The 15,283-nt window shown below is 31.0% G+C and overlaps 1 protein-coding gene across 8 annotated transcripts; it reads left to right on the top strand.

The window, feature by feature from the left end:
• The first annotated feature begins 11,385 nt into the window (after positions 1-11,385).
• On the top strand, positions 11,386-14,579 carry LOC131652754 (uncharacterized). Of its 8 annotated transcripts, none has more exons than XR_009298792.1 (6): positions 11,386-11,858; positions 11,958-12,033; positions 12,435-12,528; positions 12,951-13,875; positions 14,036-14,190; positions 14,291-14,579. XR_009298792.1 is itself a non-coding variant. In XM_058922711.1 (5 exons), exons 1-4 carry the CDS (start codon positions 11,821-11,823, stop codon positions 13,731-13,733), a joined length of 324 nt encoding a protein of 107 aa, XP_058778694.1. In that variant the 5' UTR covers positions 11,387-11,820; the 3' UTR covers positions 13,734-13,780; positions 14,291-14,579. The 8 variants fall into 8 exon arrangements, 1 of the variants encoding a protein (XP_058778694.1); XR_009298791.1 differs by having other exon boundaries at positions 12,670-13,875; XR_009298790.1 differs by having other exon boundaries at positions 12,435-13,534; positions 13,618-13,875.
• Positions 14,580-15,283: the final 704 nt, after the last annotated feature.

The following is a 15,283-nucleotide window of genomic DNA, read 5'->3' as shown; positions in this document are numbered from 1 at the left end:
TTCACAACTAATATGGATGAAACAAATGTTGAAGGAATATAATGTCAAGCAAGATATCATGACATCATACTATGACAATATGAATGCTATTAATATTTCAAAGTATCCTATTCTACACAGCAGGACCAAGCACACTGACATTCGTCATCATTTTATCAGAGACCTTGTTGAAGATAAGATGATTACTCTAGAGCATATCACCACTAAGAAACAACTGGCTGATATTTTCACCAAAGCTTTGGATGAAAATCAGTTTGAAAAGCTTAGGGTAGAGCTGATAATCTGCATTATTTAATAATTATAGCAATTACAGATATGGAGGAGTGCAACTGATATTGTATCTTTCTTCTATCTTCTTGTTCTTAGGAAGCATAAGCAAGTTGCTAATGATAAGGGATATCTGTAAGACAACAACAAGAAGTGCAGAAGGATCTATGACAGGGGCAAGAGGTAGAAGACCACCTGAAGATGATATGATTTTGTGTGTTTCCATCAAAAATTGGTGTTTCCATCTGTGTTTATTGCTTGTGTGCAATGTGTGTGCTTCCACTTTTTGTTTACATTTACTCTAATTTTAGTCAATTTTTGGCTAAAAAGGGGAAGTAAAGTGTTAGTGTATTTTGTTTGTCCTGATGTTATGACACATGTCTTGACATGTTGATTAGCTTGCTGATAGGACTGTGCTTCCGCTAAGGAGAGAATAGTTATTATGGTTTCTTTCTAGATACAACTATTTAGGGGGAGCATGATAGTATGTCATGCTTGTTGGTTGTGCTATGTTGTGCTTCTGCTACTAGAGACTAAAGCATTTGTGTGCATGATGTCTTACATGATGTTCTGACATCTTGCCCCATGTGGAAAATCCTGATGTGCGACTTAGTTATCTTCTACTACATATGCCTCTGATGTTTGAACTTGGATAGTTCATTAGGGATGGCAAGCAGACCCAAACCTGCGAGGCCCATCCGCACCCGAACCCGAGTTGACTAGATTCGGGTGCCACCTGATATTTCGGGTGCAGGTTTGGGTAGTGTAAAACCCACACCCGAAACCCGAAATTGCACCTGCTTATATATATATATATATATATATATATATATATATATATTGGAAAGTTGTAGGAAAATTGTAGGAAAATGTATTTATTTATTTTGCTGCGGGTTTGGGTTTGAGTGAAAAAATCCGAACCCAACAGGTGTGGGCGTGGGTGTTATTTTGCCACCCGAACAGGCTTTGGGTTCGAGTTCGAGTTCGGATGGTGATTTCGGGTGCGAGTATGGGTAGTGTGAAACATGCACCCGACCCGAACAGTTGACATCCCTATAGTTCATATTTGCTGCATTGAATTTTCTGGTGATTTGGGTTTTCCCTTTGAGGTGGAGAATTGGTTCTGTGTGTTAGGGGCAGTAATGGACCTGTTTGATTGTACAAGCTTCAAGAGCTGTGTTGATGTGATGTTAGACCACATGTCTTAACATCTGACTTCTGGAGAGCTTTGAAGAAGATGCCTCTCTGTGTAATTGTTATATATTTTTGACATATTCTTATGTTTGCAGTCTGTACGAAGTTTACATGTTTTCATGTAGCTTGTGTTTTTTTAATGGTTTTAAGCAAGGAGTTGAGTATTGTTCTTATTTAAGGTTTTTAACTAAGTATTATTTTTTGGAAGTGTAATATTCTATTTGGTTTGTTTTGATACATTCACTAGGATTGAGACTGTTTTCTCACTGAGGTGATTGTGGGAAGTGAGAGGGGGTTCTCATATCTAGGAGGTTCCTAGGTAAAAATTATATAGAAGTAGTGATTAGGTATTAAGTGGTATTATAGTATTATAGTGGATTTCCTTCATGACTCGGTAGCCCCTAAAGTAGGTGAGTTGCACCGAACTAGGTTAATAATTTATTGTGTTCTTTTACCTTCTGCAATTTAATTCTGCATAATTTTTGTTTGGTAAAATTGTTTTCTGTCATCTGGTGATGTCATAACATATGTCCTGACATTGTTATTTATGTTGAGACATCTGTCTTGACATTTGTATTGTAAGTGCCAAAATTTCAAAAGTAAATTCACTGACATCAGTTTGATTCCTAAAGTTTTTCATCCTCAATATGTGCATCAATTTAGGCCAGTTCCATTTCCATATGACTTACTAATGGAGTAAATTAACAAGAGACTTCAACCACTTCACAGTGTTTTAATTGAAGGAGGAAAGATATGTGTTCTCTTTTGCAAATATTTTAATGTCAAGGGCCTGTGCAGCACATGTGGCTGATTCTGGTGCCTATTTCAAGAGCCTTCTCCTTGACTAAGAACTTGCTTATTCCCATGTAGTTTGAAACATTTTTCTTTTCTATTCCCCGTCCATTTGGAGTGTTCAAAATAGTATATTTCACGACCATTCTTGATTTAGGATGACAATGGTCCATATTTTACCAACTACTAAAGATGATACATAAAAAGGTTGATTCTCAAGCATAGCATGACGATGAGTCTCCTCAATGTGAAACATTAGTGAATAATTTTTACTTTCCTAAAATTTGCACAAGGATGGGGTCAAATTGATCATTCAGGCCAACCAAGAAGTCAAATATCTGATACCTCTCAATTACAACAGTAAGAGTGGCAGTGTCTTGAGTGTAACCATATTGAAATTATTATAATGATCCAACTCAAGCTAAATATAACTAAGAACACTAAAATAGTCACTAACCAAAATACCTCAATTCTTGGTGTGAAGATTTTTTCAAGTCATAACAAGAAGCCATAACTTATTTCATGGAATAAATGCGACAGAGGTGATCCCATATCGCTCATGCAGTAGGGAGAAACATGCAATTTTTACTAATTTCTAGAGACACAAAGCTCCTAAGGAAAGTTATAAAATCATAATCATCTTTATCTCAAAAAGAAAAATTATGAGCAGTTACCGAAGAATGACTGCCTTCAAGATGGTCAAGCAAAAAACCTTTTAGTATTTAACAAATCACCTGAGACCATTGAAAATATTTTTTCATTGAGCCAATAACCTTTTTGAATGACAAATTTTTTAACAATGAACAAAATGAAAGGAGATTTTAGAGGCATTGAAGGTAGAGGTAGAGACGTATCGTGATCATCAACAACTTCTTCCAATGGATGAATGAGAGGGCATGCAATCGTTTGTGGGAAGAATCGTCTTTTAATGAGTCAAATGAGAATGAACAATGAAAAAGGTTAAACGACAGCTAGAAACAGAACAAAGAATGTCAAATAGTGACAATTTGAAAAAAATATTGTAAAAAGTAATAGTAATTTGTGATAAAAGGCGGAAAAATACTAACAACAACAGTTAAGATTTATGTAAAAGCGAGTTTCAAAAATCAATAGCTCTACGATATCTTATTGAAATAAATTTTATTTAAATAGAGAAAAAAATAAATTTAATAGACTCTACTAGACTAACTATTAATTACTTTTTATATTCAATATTATATATATATATATATATATATATATATATATATATATATATATATATATATATATATATTTTAAATTATCACAAAAATTTTATTAATACTTTTTTTCCAATTTTGGTCTAACAAGATTTTGGAAACAAAATCATGTTTGGTGTGATAAAAAACAACCAAACATCACTTATCCTTCACCTGTCGGTTCTCCTATATTGTTTGGTCAATAATTAGTGTTTGTTTAGATTTAGTTGGCACTAGTGTATTTTTTAATATGATGTTAGATGGAATTTCTTTACATTTATCATAGTTTTTCCATGTTAAAAATTTAAAATAATATTTCATATCTAATTATTATGACGTGTCTTTAAATTTCGTATGAGAATTTTAGGGTATTAAATCTTTTGATTGTTCACAAATAATATAAAAAGTTATTCTCTAGAGTTGTACGTTGAAAATTTTACTCATACAAAAATCAAAAAAATAAAAGAAAAACTCATGTTAAGTTAGGTCCCTAAGGAATGGGTTCCACATAGCCATTTTTGAAGCCCAACAAGGGTACAAATTGCCACTAAATCAAACACATACATAATTTTGTCATTATCATCATGACCCTGATAAAGAATCATATGAAGAATGTAAAATGTGGCAAAACAATTAAGAGTGATGATATCATTATTATCATCTTAAATTAAATTTAAATAATATAGTTAGTGATAAGCTGAGTAAGGTAACTTTGCTTTTTATTGGGGTAATGGGATTGAATAATTGAGGTGGATAAGCTATCAAATCTAATATGAGCAAGAGAATTTTAGTTTGATTTTTATGAGCCATCTCAATTGAAAAGTCGTAAAGTTTCTTTTTTCTTTTGTTTAATGTGTTAGTGATGAAAGTAAATTTAAGAGATAAATTTAACTAGGAACTACTAAAAATCAAATCTAGAGTTAATTAAATTAATTTTAGTGAATTAATAGTTAATTACTCTAATCAAACAAAATCCATGTTGTTTTCATTGCAAAAGTTACAATGGCAAAGAATAGATAAGACTTAGACACAAGAATTTGGTGAATTTCATAAATATGAAATTAGTGGTAAGTTGATGAAAAAATGTATCGCACCATGTATAACATTGTTGTGCGTTACGTGTAGATCTCTGAAGCCACGTCAACAAAAGCATCAGAAAGCAATACATTAGATTATCCGCGTGACGCGTTTTGCACGAAATCAAATTTTTTCCTATAAGTTAGAAAATGTGTCCAGTTGCTAGTATTATGAATTTATTGACCAATAGGAGGTTGTTTTGGAGAGCTTAGAGTTAAAGACCATTCATCACATGAAACTTCCTTTCAATTGTAATTCTTTTTTATCTTTATTAATCTCTTTTAGCATGACCTCCTTGTATTATGATTGGCTAGTTTTTTTAGGTTAGGCTCCTTTAGATGATTTTATTCTAAATTTATGTGAGACATAATTTGCTGAGTAGTGGTTATTATAATGGTAACACCTCTTTTATTTTTTAGTAGTATTTGTGCTTAATGAATTATTGACAAACACTTTAATTTCAAAGTGTGTTTGAAAACTAATTGTAGATAACACTATTTTAACCAATAATTAACCAATATTATTGGGAGAGTATTAGTATTGCTAGACACCCAATATTTATTTGTGATAAAATTATTTTAACATTGGTTCAAATCTTCGTCAAATGCGAATTCTCCCGTGATATAGGGAGATTGTAATTTGACGATGATGGTTGTGTAGCAAGACAATGTGCTTTTAAATAGTAGTGATATTTTAGAAGACCATTATGGGTTCAGGAGAAAATATCATACAAAAATAGACAAATCATTCAAAGGAGAAAGGAGGGTTAATCTCTTTTCTTATTATATTTTCTATACATTTTAGTTTTTCTTTTATGCAATTTTAGAAACTATATTCCCAATTAATAAAATAAGTTACACGTACTCTTTTTTATGTTACTATTATTTACTTTACTTTTTCTAATAAAAACAAGTATGATTTCCTTTGTCGTGTTAGGATTATACAATCCCTCTAAACCCACACTCTTTTAAAAAAATTATTACTTAACAATGAATACAAAATATTTTGGTTTTTGAATTGTTAAAAGATATTTTGGTTTTTGAAGTCGTGTCTCATACTCTTATTGAGTAATTATAAGTAAAACGACTTTGTTTTACTTATAATTACTGACGGGTTAACATACCCACAATTTAATTACATTTATCTAAAATCATCTTCGTCCATCTAGACCACAATTTAATTACATTTATCTAAAATCATCTTCGTCCACCTAGACCAAATTAAATCCGTCCAACTTTTTTTTCTTTTCGAGTAGTGCTATTTAGTACGAAGCAATTTGAAAAAGAAATGCAAGAATGAATAGGTGTCATTATTTTAGTGGTAAATTTTAAATTAATTTTAAATTTAACTTCATTTTTTAGGTTGGACTATACCTTGGCTACTTGTCAACTCTACTCTTATGATTCTAACTTTTGAATTTTTAAAATAAATAAATAATAATTAAGGCCCGTAAAACATGAAGACATGATTCGGAAATCAAAATGACATAACTTTTTTTTCCTTTCATTTTCTTGTATATATAATATCCCATTGACCAGAGAACTCAAAATTTTGATTGATTTTGACACAATAGTATCAATATCTTCATCATTATAATATCGTACAAATATGTTTTTCTTACAGATTTATGGAAAGATACAGATTCCACAAACTTCAGGTGTGAGCAAATAAGTTGGTTTTTTTTCTTATATATATTTTCCACTTTCTAACTACAACTATCACACATGGTTAATAATGACAGGAATTTTGATAATATTTATTTCATTATTATTCTTGGCATTTTGTCGATCTTCTGACACACTAATAAACATGTCAATTAATTTGCTAATTTTTTATTGAGGGCCTGCATAATTAATGTATGATTTGATATATAATGTTGAATGAGTTAATTCTATTCAACCTTCATTTGGCCGGCCCCTGTGATTTTAAATTCTGATATTTTTATATAATTGTTGAATGAAGTATCTCTATTTGATTTTTGTCCTCTTCTATTGCATTAATTATGTGTTTGTTTGGTTGTTGAAAATTTCATTTTTTTTGGTCTCAACAAAAATTGTCGAAGATAGTTCGTGTCTAAAATAGTTGTATAATCCAAATACGGAAATACCCTTAGAATATGATTGGAAATATAGGAGGCTAGTCTCAATTTAAGATTGTGATATCCTAACCACTTGCAAATATTAAATATCATATTCACTTTCATACATTGAATTTGAGTCTTTCTAATCATATAATGATTATACCTTTCTTTTGTTAAGTAATACTCATAGAGGATAATTACATAAAAATGGAAGACAAGTTACCCTGCAGGGAAAATCATCCATACATAAATCACTTGCTTCCAAACCCCTCATTCTTTTTGGCTTGTAGACCTCAAACAACAAAATTCAAGTAATCTTAGAAGTGAGTTTAATTGACAACCAGTGTTGCCTATTAAATTCAAACACATGCAATTGATATTGAATTCAAACCAGTGGTGTACATTAAATAACTCTCAATCAAACTAAAATCTAAAAAAAAAAAATTTAATATCTTTTTTGGGGCCATAATTAATTGTCATGGTTCATTTTGGTTCATTAACTAAAAAAATATTTATATTGACCATTTAACTCTTCAAAATATATCATATTCGTCACTTTTATCTAATTAGCGATAGAAAAATTCAAAATTAATCGTTAAATTTGTTGCTATTAGATAAAAATGACTAATTTGACACATAAAAGTTAAGAATGAATATAATTTTTTTTTAAGATAATGGATTGAAATGAACTCCAAGACTGGATCAAAAAATATTAAATTAAAATGAAATTATTAAAAAACACTAAAACAATGGGTATACTAAGATAAGTAATTGAAGATTTAATAAATTAATTTGTTCGATTAATACCTATATTTTCTTTGTTAAATTGGCCAATAAAAGAAAATCTCCTTGTAAAAAAGTCGTGGCTTTTAATTTTATTAATTATTTTAAATTTATATATTTATTAAAACTAAATAATTAAAATTGTAAAATAAAATTTTGACTTTGTAAGGGTTCAAACTATGGACATTGGGAATACAAGTGAAATCCCTTACCAATTGAGTTACAATTTTCTTTTCACAATTTAGCATGTTATATATTTATTGATACATTGAGTGTATTTAATGTAAATAAAAATTCATTTAATTACGAAAAACATCATTGTAGTTCATATGGAAAGACCTTCGATGTATGCCCAATGTCTATGATTAGAATCTTTCAAGGTCAAAATTGTGAAGACAAGCCTCTCCTTCATCTTGGCTAGAATTTTTATGAAGATAAATACATCAACAAAGGAAAAAAAAAGAGAATGTCAACATTAATCAATAAAAAAGAAAAATATGAAGACAATGAACATTAAAGGTGAAGACAAACAAAGTGACAATATCAACATTGAACAAGTTAATATTGTCTTTATCTTTGATATATCATCATTCATCATGTATATCACTTGAAAGTTCAGAAAATATCATTCAAAGTTAACCTAAAATATTTTCAAAGTAACCGTATAAAAACCATTGAAGTTGTGCCTTAAAAAGCCGATTTTAGTGCTAAAATGAGAGTGGTATTAGAATACCACCTTCTTGTATTCAAATACAAGTGTCAAATTTTCAAAAAATTGGAACGTTACAAGTTGGTATTCGAATATAGGATTTTGGTTTCTGAATACCACCTGAACTAATGTGTTTTTTTATCAAACATAATCATTGTTTTGAATGACAAAGCTTCATGGAACTATTTCAAACTTATGATATAATTGAATGAGATTTTTAGAACTGTATATAAAGCATCATACACTAGAAAACTAATTAGCCACTTTTAAAATTAGATTTATAAGAATCAAATATCATTTTCAAAGTCTTTTTCATTTTTCAAATGGTTTGAAACTACCTGAACTTTCATAAGTCAGAAAAGTTTCATAAATCAAAACAGAATTTGAGCAATTAAATAATACTCCCTCTGTCCCAAATTATAAGAGAAAATCTCTTTTTAGATTCATTGAATAATTAATGTATTTGGGCTATATATAGACCAGATACATTAATTATTCAATGAATCTAAAAATTGATTTTCTCTTATAATTTGGGACGGAGGGAGTATACTTTAAATTGTGATATTGATAGAAGAAAATTTATAATCCCAAGATTGAATTTGACATATAGCTCACTCCTATATTCTTCATTTCTTAACAAAAGTTTGAGTGCTTGTGTTTTTCATTATAGTGTGTTGTTGAAAAGTGTTTGTAAATAGAAATTGGTGTACTTTATGATTATTTACGAGGATTATCATTGTGTTTGGTGATTGTTGAAAATCTCCTTTTAGTTAATAAGATTCATAGTCTATCATAGGGTTTGGTGTTCGTGTATGCGTTAGAAGGTTGTAAAGAAGTCTCAGTGTGAAACTTGTACAAGAATCTAATTAGAGTGGATAATCCTCTAAAGACTAGAAGGACTAGATTTATTCTTAGTTGATAAAGGGAACTACTATAATTTTGTGTGTTCTTTATCCGTGGGCCTTTAATGTTCAGCACTGTACATTCATCTTAAAGTAGCAACCAGTCACTTGCTTATGGTAAAATTATAAGTTAAAAAACTTAGCATAAAATAAAAAAATCTAGTAATACTAGTTCACCCTCCCCTATTAGATCGCCTCTCATAATTAACACAAATTTTTCTAAGAAGAAAATTATAAAAAAAAGTCACATGACAATGTCACATCATTAAATTTGGTGGCTGGGTTTGTTGGGGGATTAATAGAATCTATATTAGCCCTGATTTTTGTAAGAATATATAGAATTTCAATTCCACATAAAAATCCTTTTGCTTTTGTGCTAGAACAAATAGGGCAGACCTAACCCTAAAACCACTAAAACTATAGATTTTGTCCTATCACCCCCTATTGTAGAGCTTTTACTATATTACTTTTGCAACTTAAAAACCCATTTATAAATTTTTATTGTCATATTTAGAATTTGTTTTAAAAGCTCATACATTTACCAGATATTTTAAGCTAACTATCGAATTTTTACAAGTAAGATATGCTTTTATGGAAATTTACATTTTATACCTCATTTTTTCGTTTAAAACGTGCATTTTTACCGATATTTTTGAAATGTCTGATAAAAACCCATATTTCTCATGCATTTTTACCGTATTTAAAAAAAAATATGGTTAAACCACATGCATCATTACTGGTGATTTTGATTTTTTTTATAGAAATACATACGTGAATGCCGAATATTTCAAAAAACTGATAGAAGAAAATGTTCAGATGGTAAGTGGATTTTTTTTAAAATTTGGTAAATCCATGTTGATTTTCGGATTTTTAAAATGTCCAATAGTTTATAATTCTTTACTTTTTTGTAGTGAGGACCAGAGGAAAAGACGACACAGTTTCTTCTAGAGAGACTAACAGAGCTAAGATAACAATTGTAGAGAGATCTCAGGTAAGGGAAGATGACATCGAGAGTCTCATATCCGAGTGGTTAAAGTAGTCCTAATCGGTTCTCATAGGAGGAGGTTGGTAGAGCAGTCACGCGCACCCCGTACTATTCAACATAAATAAGGTATAGTTGATGGATGAGTCAAATATGTTACTAATGAGCCTGATGCTATGGTTATTGATGATGTCAATACATCAACTCAAAAGGTCAGGGGTTAGGATGACAGGTAGGTGGTGGTTAAGATAGAGGTGACCAATCATACTGAGTCGGAGGCTCTAACTAATACGGTGGAGGTGACTATTCCGGTTGACCCTGACGTGACTGTTCCGACTATGTACACACTAATTGAGGGTTTATTTGAGGGCCTAGTGACTGTACCGTGTTCATTGAATATGCAGATCATGTGACGGAGGGTTTTTTACATTATTTGTTAAAGGACTGCCTGCCCCTGAAGGTGCCCATCCATAGAGCGAAGCTGAAGAAGTTATGAGATGTCCATATGCTTCATAAGGCTAGGTGAACTATTGGCTGACCACGCTCGACGCTCCACTGTTGTTCTCTTTTGTTGAGCGATGGTATAAGGAAACATCCTTTTTTTATATTCCATTTGGTGATATGACAATTACTTTAGATTATGTCATCTACCTCTTCCATTCTCTGCCATATAGCTTCTTCACCGCTCCTCTCATTAACCAAATGATTCAATTTATTACTACTACATAATACTTTGGGGTTACTGAGGTGGAACTGATGAAGGAGTTTAAGGTTAACATTTTTACTAACAATTTACCGTGTTATTCTAATCATTTATGTTTTTTTACCGAAACAACTTTATAGAACTTTTTAAAACAAAAATTAATGCCTAAATTATCAAATTGTTTATTATTTTTACTAATCAATTATTTAATAAAACAATTTTCATTTTATTTTATTTTTTAGCAATTAGTCATTTTTTATTTCTTTTCAAATAAAAATAAATTCTTTTGTAGGGCATTTTAACAGCGTGTACTAACTTCATATTGAAATTGTTTTAGTAAAAAAACTGATTGTTAAAATACAGTACAAAGGATTTTAACTTTTAACTATAAAATTGTTTTGATAAAAAATAATTGATGGTTAAAGTAAACTACAAATGAAGTTAGTACATGTTCTGTAATACACTACGATATAATTTATTTTTGATTTTAAACACTACACGAAAATATCAATTTAGCTACCAAAATCTTGCTACATATTTATGTTCTTGCTAATTTGTAGTTGATTACACGTGCTTATACCACAGAGGAAAATTTCATAGCCAAAAAAATTGTGAGAGAATTAAGTAAAAACAACGAAAAGTCTTTTGCATTTGTTTTTATATTAAGGACATTTTTGTCATTGAAAAAAAATAAGAAACAAAAAATCTCAGATCTAGGTCTTCGCAATTGGAATTCGCCCAATCTCTCTTTCTCTTTGAGCTCAATCCCTTTCGATCTCAAACGATCTTTCTCGGCTTCGCAAAATAATTGATAGAGAAAAGTTGTTGGTGGTGGATGGCGGTGCATTCTTGTTCCTCTGAAAATAATCGCTCATTCGGATAATCTCGCCGCACGGACTTCGGAGCTCCGATTTCCAGAATCAAGATTGACTCTTCGTTGTATATTCGATGGCGTCATGCTTCGTCGGTTGATTTTGGTTTTAACGGTGGAGTTTGCGGTTATTAGCTATGGCGAAAATGAACGGGACTGGAAATAAAGGGTTTAGCAACACGGAGATGAAATACATTCGAAGACACCATAATCAGGAGCCAATGAAGAATCAGTGCGCTTATGCACTTGTTAAGCATATCAAAGCTCTTGTTCCTCTTGTAATCAATAATACTCTATTTCGGATTCTCTGATCTATACAATCACTTTTCAATTTTTATTTGTTCTAACACTATCTTTACTTTGGATATGATTGTTAGGGTTCCTGTTTCAGCTGTGTCTCGAGAGACAATCTCCATGATAGCAAGTGAGGCAATGTCGTCGACTAAGGTGAAGGTGAGAAATATCCAATTTATACATATCTCATTTCGTTTTCATTTGTTTGATTTATGTTCAATCCGTCTAGTCTATCGATTCTGTTGAAATCTCCAATTGATGTTTAGTTTATCGATTCTGTGTTTGATGATTTCTGAATGTATTCTGCTTTGCATAGATCATTCAATGAATTATGATGATTGATGATTCTGTTGTTGTTTGAAAAGGAAATTTTGTTTCCAAACTTTATAAGTATTGCGATTGTGATTATGTTATATTAAAGGAGTCTTGTACTTTCAGTGATGACCGTACTAAGAGTTTCTTCAATCTGTGAGTGGAAAATTCAAATTAAGAGTGGAAAATTCCCCAATCTTTGTTTTTGTTTTTTAACGAGCGATTTGATCAATTCTTTTTGGTTTCAGGATTGGTCGCTCTTGGACGACCTACCTGTATTCTTCGAGAGGCAGTGGTGTTTACGGCCAACTGTACACAGCTCAATTCGGATATGGTCAAAACGTAAGGGTTTTGAAATATTTCATAAACTTCTCTTAACTACACTTTTTTTTAGTTTCATAAATAAATTGTCATACTTAAAGATTGAATGTTTTTCAATAGCTTGGTAGATTATGAGGTTGATTTTGGATTTTGTGACTGTAGTTGAGTACTAATTATTCTGGAGCTTCTGTTGGAGGACATGATCCTGCCCAACATTCTGCAGCTTCAAGGCATTCTGCAGCTTCTGTTGGATTTTGTTGTTTTTATTTACTTACTTATTCTTCTAACAACTTTGAGTTTCCAGTATTTCATGTATTGGACCATGCAAAGAGGCTGTTGATTGCTCTGTTTATGGATCTTCTGGACTTGAGTTTGTGAGATAATTGATTGTAAATGCAGATGAACGATTGAAGTAATTTAATTTATTCATATTTCTTATTTAGGTCATCAGTGCCTCTTCTTCGATTCCCCTCCATAATGAGTTTCGCGGGTCATTGTGTTCCATGCATGAGATTCTTGGTTGTGATTGTCTGACTTTGGTGCCTCTTTGACTTGCAATCTATCTTGTGTATGAATTTAAGGCATCCTCTTCGATTTCACCTCTGATTATTGTTTGGAAGGCATCCATCAATTTGACCTTATGCATATTTTGTTCCTAATTATTGTTTTCATTAGGGATCTACCTTTTTGTCTTTTGAATTATGTGATTCAAGGGTTAATGTCAAATTTGATATCATATATCTACTCTGATACTTAGCAAAGTACTTATTTCATTTCTTTTGTAGTGAGAACTTAGTTAGAACAATTGGAAATAATCTGTATCAAAATACTCAAAGCTGCTTGCACAAATAGTTCATGATTTGTAGCTTTCCACCAATATACTTAATTGCATTTGGAATACATTGGTTCCTCATAAAATATAGGTTTTTATATGTAAATTATTGAAAAATTGAGCAAGTATAATTCAATGGTGTTAAATCAGATTGGATTGGAAAGCCTTTTGGATCTAAAGTATTCAACAATAAAGGTAGTTTTGTTTACTTGTTAGCACCACATCAGAATTATGGACGTTGTTGTTAACTAACATGACTTAAATTCTCTATGTTGCAGATATTAGTTTGGTTGTCATGAACTTGGAGATTGTTACTGGTTGCTTGGTTCTTGAATCTGGAACTGGAAGTGGATCCGTAACGACTTCATTTGCAAGAGCAGTTGCACCTAAATGACATGTCTATACATTTGATTTCCATGAGCAGAGGGCTGCATCAACTAGGTAACTAATAAGGAAGAAGATACTGAGATTGTCCATTTAGAAATTGCATGTTATTAGACATGAAGGCATATTGGTGCACTGAAGTGTTTGATAAGGTATATTATTTATTTTGTATGTTGCACACAGTATTGTGTAATCAATGTCACTGCTTTTTGTATAGAGTATATGTTTGAGTTTTCAGGCTTTTCTAATTGATTTTGACTGGCCTTCTTAATACCGCATATGGCATAACACATTCATTTCACGTGCATGTAGCTTTGTTCTATGGCGCAAGAGATATGAGCGTGAAGGTTAGAGTTTAAGCCTTTAATGGCCTTGCAAAGATGGAAATAATATCTAAGAGTTTTCTCTTGCAAAGCTTATCAAAGAGAGTTTTAGGAAATGGAAAACAAAGGGAAATTATGGATAAGGTCACTTATGTAAAATTTGTTATGTCCACTCTTAATGTGAATACATATTCTGCATTGACAAGTTTTTTGCTTCTAACTTCTTGGTGTTTCTACATGTCAGGTTATGTGCTGATTTGGACAAATGGTTCTCCAAGAACTCAACTCATGATGTGTTTTTCTGTTGCAAGTGTTAACAGTTGTTTGCATTGTGCTCTAAGCTCTAATGTCCAAGTGCATGATGGTATTAATATAACTCTAATTGTAGATGCTTTTGGAGCATTAGAATGGTGAACACAAGGTCTTATAATTGATTAATATTATTGATTTAGGCCTTAATTGATTAGTGATATTATAAAATTGTTTTTTTGTTATCTTAGTAAGTAAGGGAATAGTCAATGAAGATATATAAATATGAAATTGCTTTTAAGGTGTATTCTCATTTTAATAATTAAGTACACCTTTAAAGAGAAAATGGGTGATGCACTGACAGTGTAAAAAAGTTTTACACTGTCAACCAATCACGACCATGTATCTTACCAAATCATACTCTTATTTTTAAATTACTGAGATGACATGGCAGAATGATATATTTTCATTGGATGACAGTGTAAAACTTTTTTACACTGTCAGTGCATCACCATTAAACTCACCTTTAAATGAATGCATAATCAATGCCTTACAGAATGAAAAGAATATTAATAGTTTAAATTTTTTTTATTTAAGTCATTGCTTAAATATCGACAATTATGATCCGATAAAAAATTATTTGAATTATTTTTAATTTATAACCTAATTCAATGGTTTTGATTAGAAAATTAAAAATCTTATCTTACTGAATTTAGCTTGAGATTTACTATGATATTTTTGTGGATATACTATAGCTGAATAGTTTGGAAACATATATATAAGACCTGTAATTTGCTACGTTTTAGTTTTGATTTAGCTATGAATTGTAAAAAATTAGATTGAATTTTGCTAGGAAATTTTAGTCTAGATAATTAGCCACTCAATCCAAGCTACTGCACATATGGTAGTTAATCCGTCTCTAATCTCCAACTAACTTTGTTCAATAGAGATTCGCTTCAAATTAGCTACGGTTTTGGTCGTAGCTAAT

Source organism: Vicia villosa, linkage group LG2 (assembly GCF_029867415.1).
Source record: "Vicia villosa cultivar HV-30 ecotype Madison, WI linkage group LG2, Vvil1.0, whole genome shotgun sequence".
In the NCBI taxonomy this organism is placed as follows: Eukaryota; Viridiplantae; Streptophyta; class Magnoliopsida; order Fabales; family Fabaceae; genus Vicia; species Vicia villosa.
Note: the sequence above shows the minus strand (reverse complement) of the source record. Positions and strands in the feature narration are given on the sequence as shown.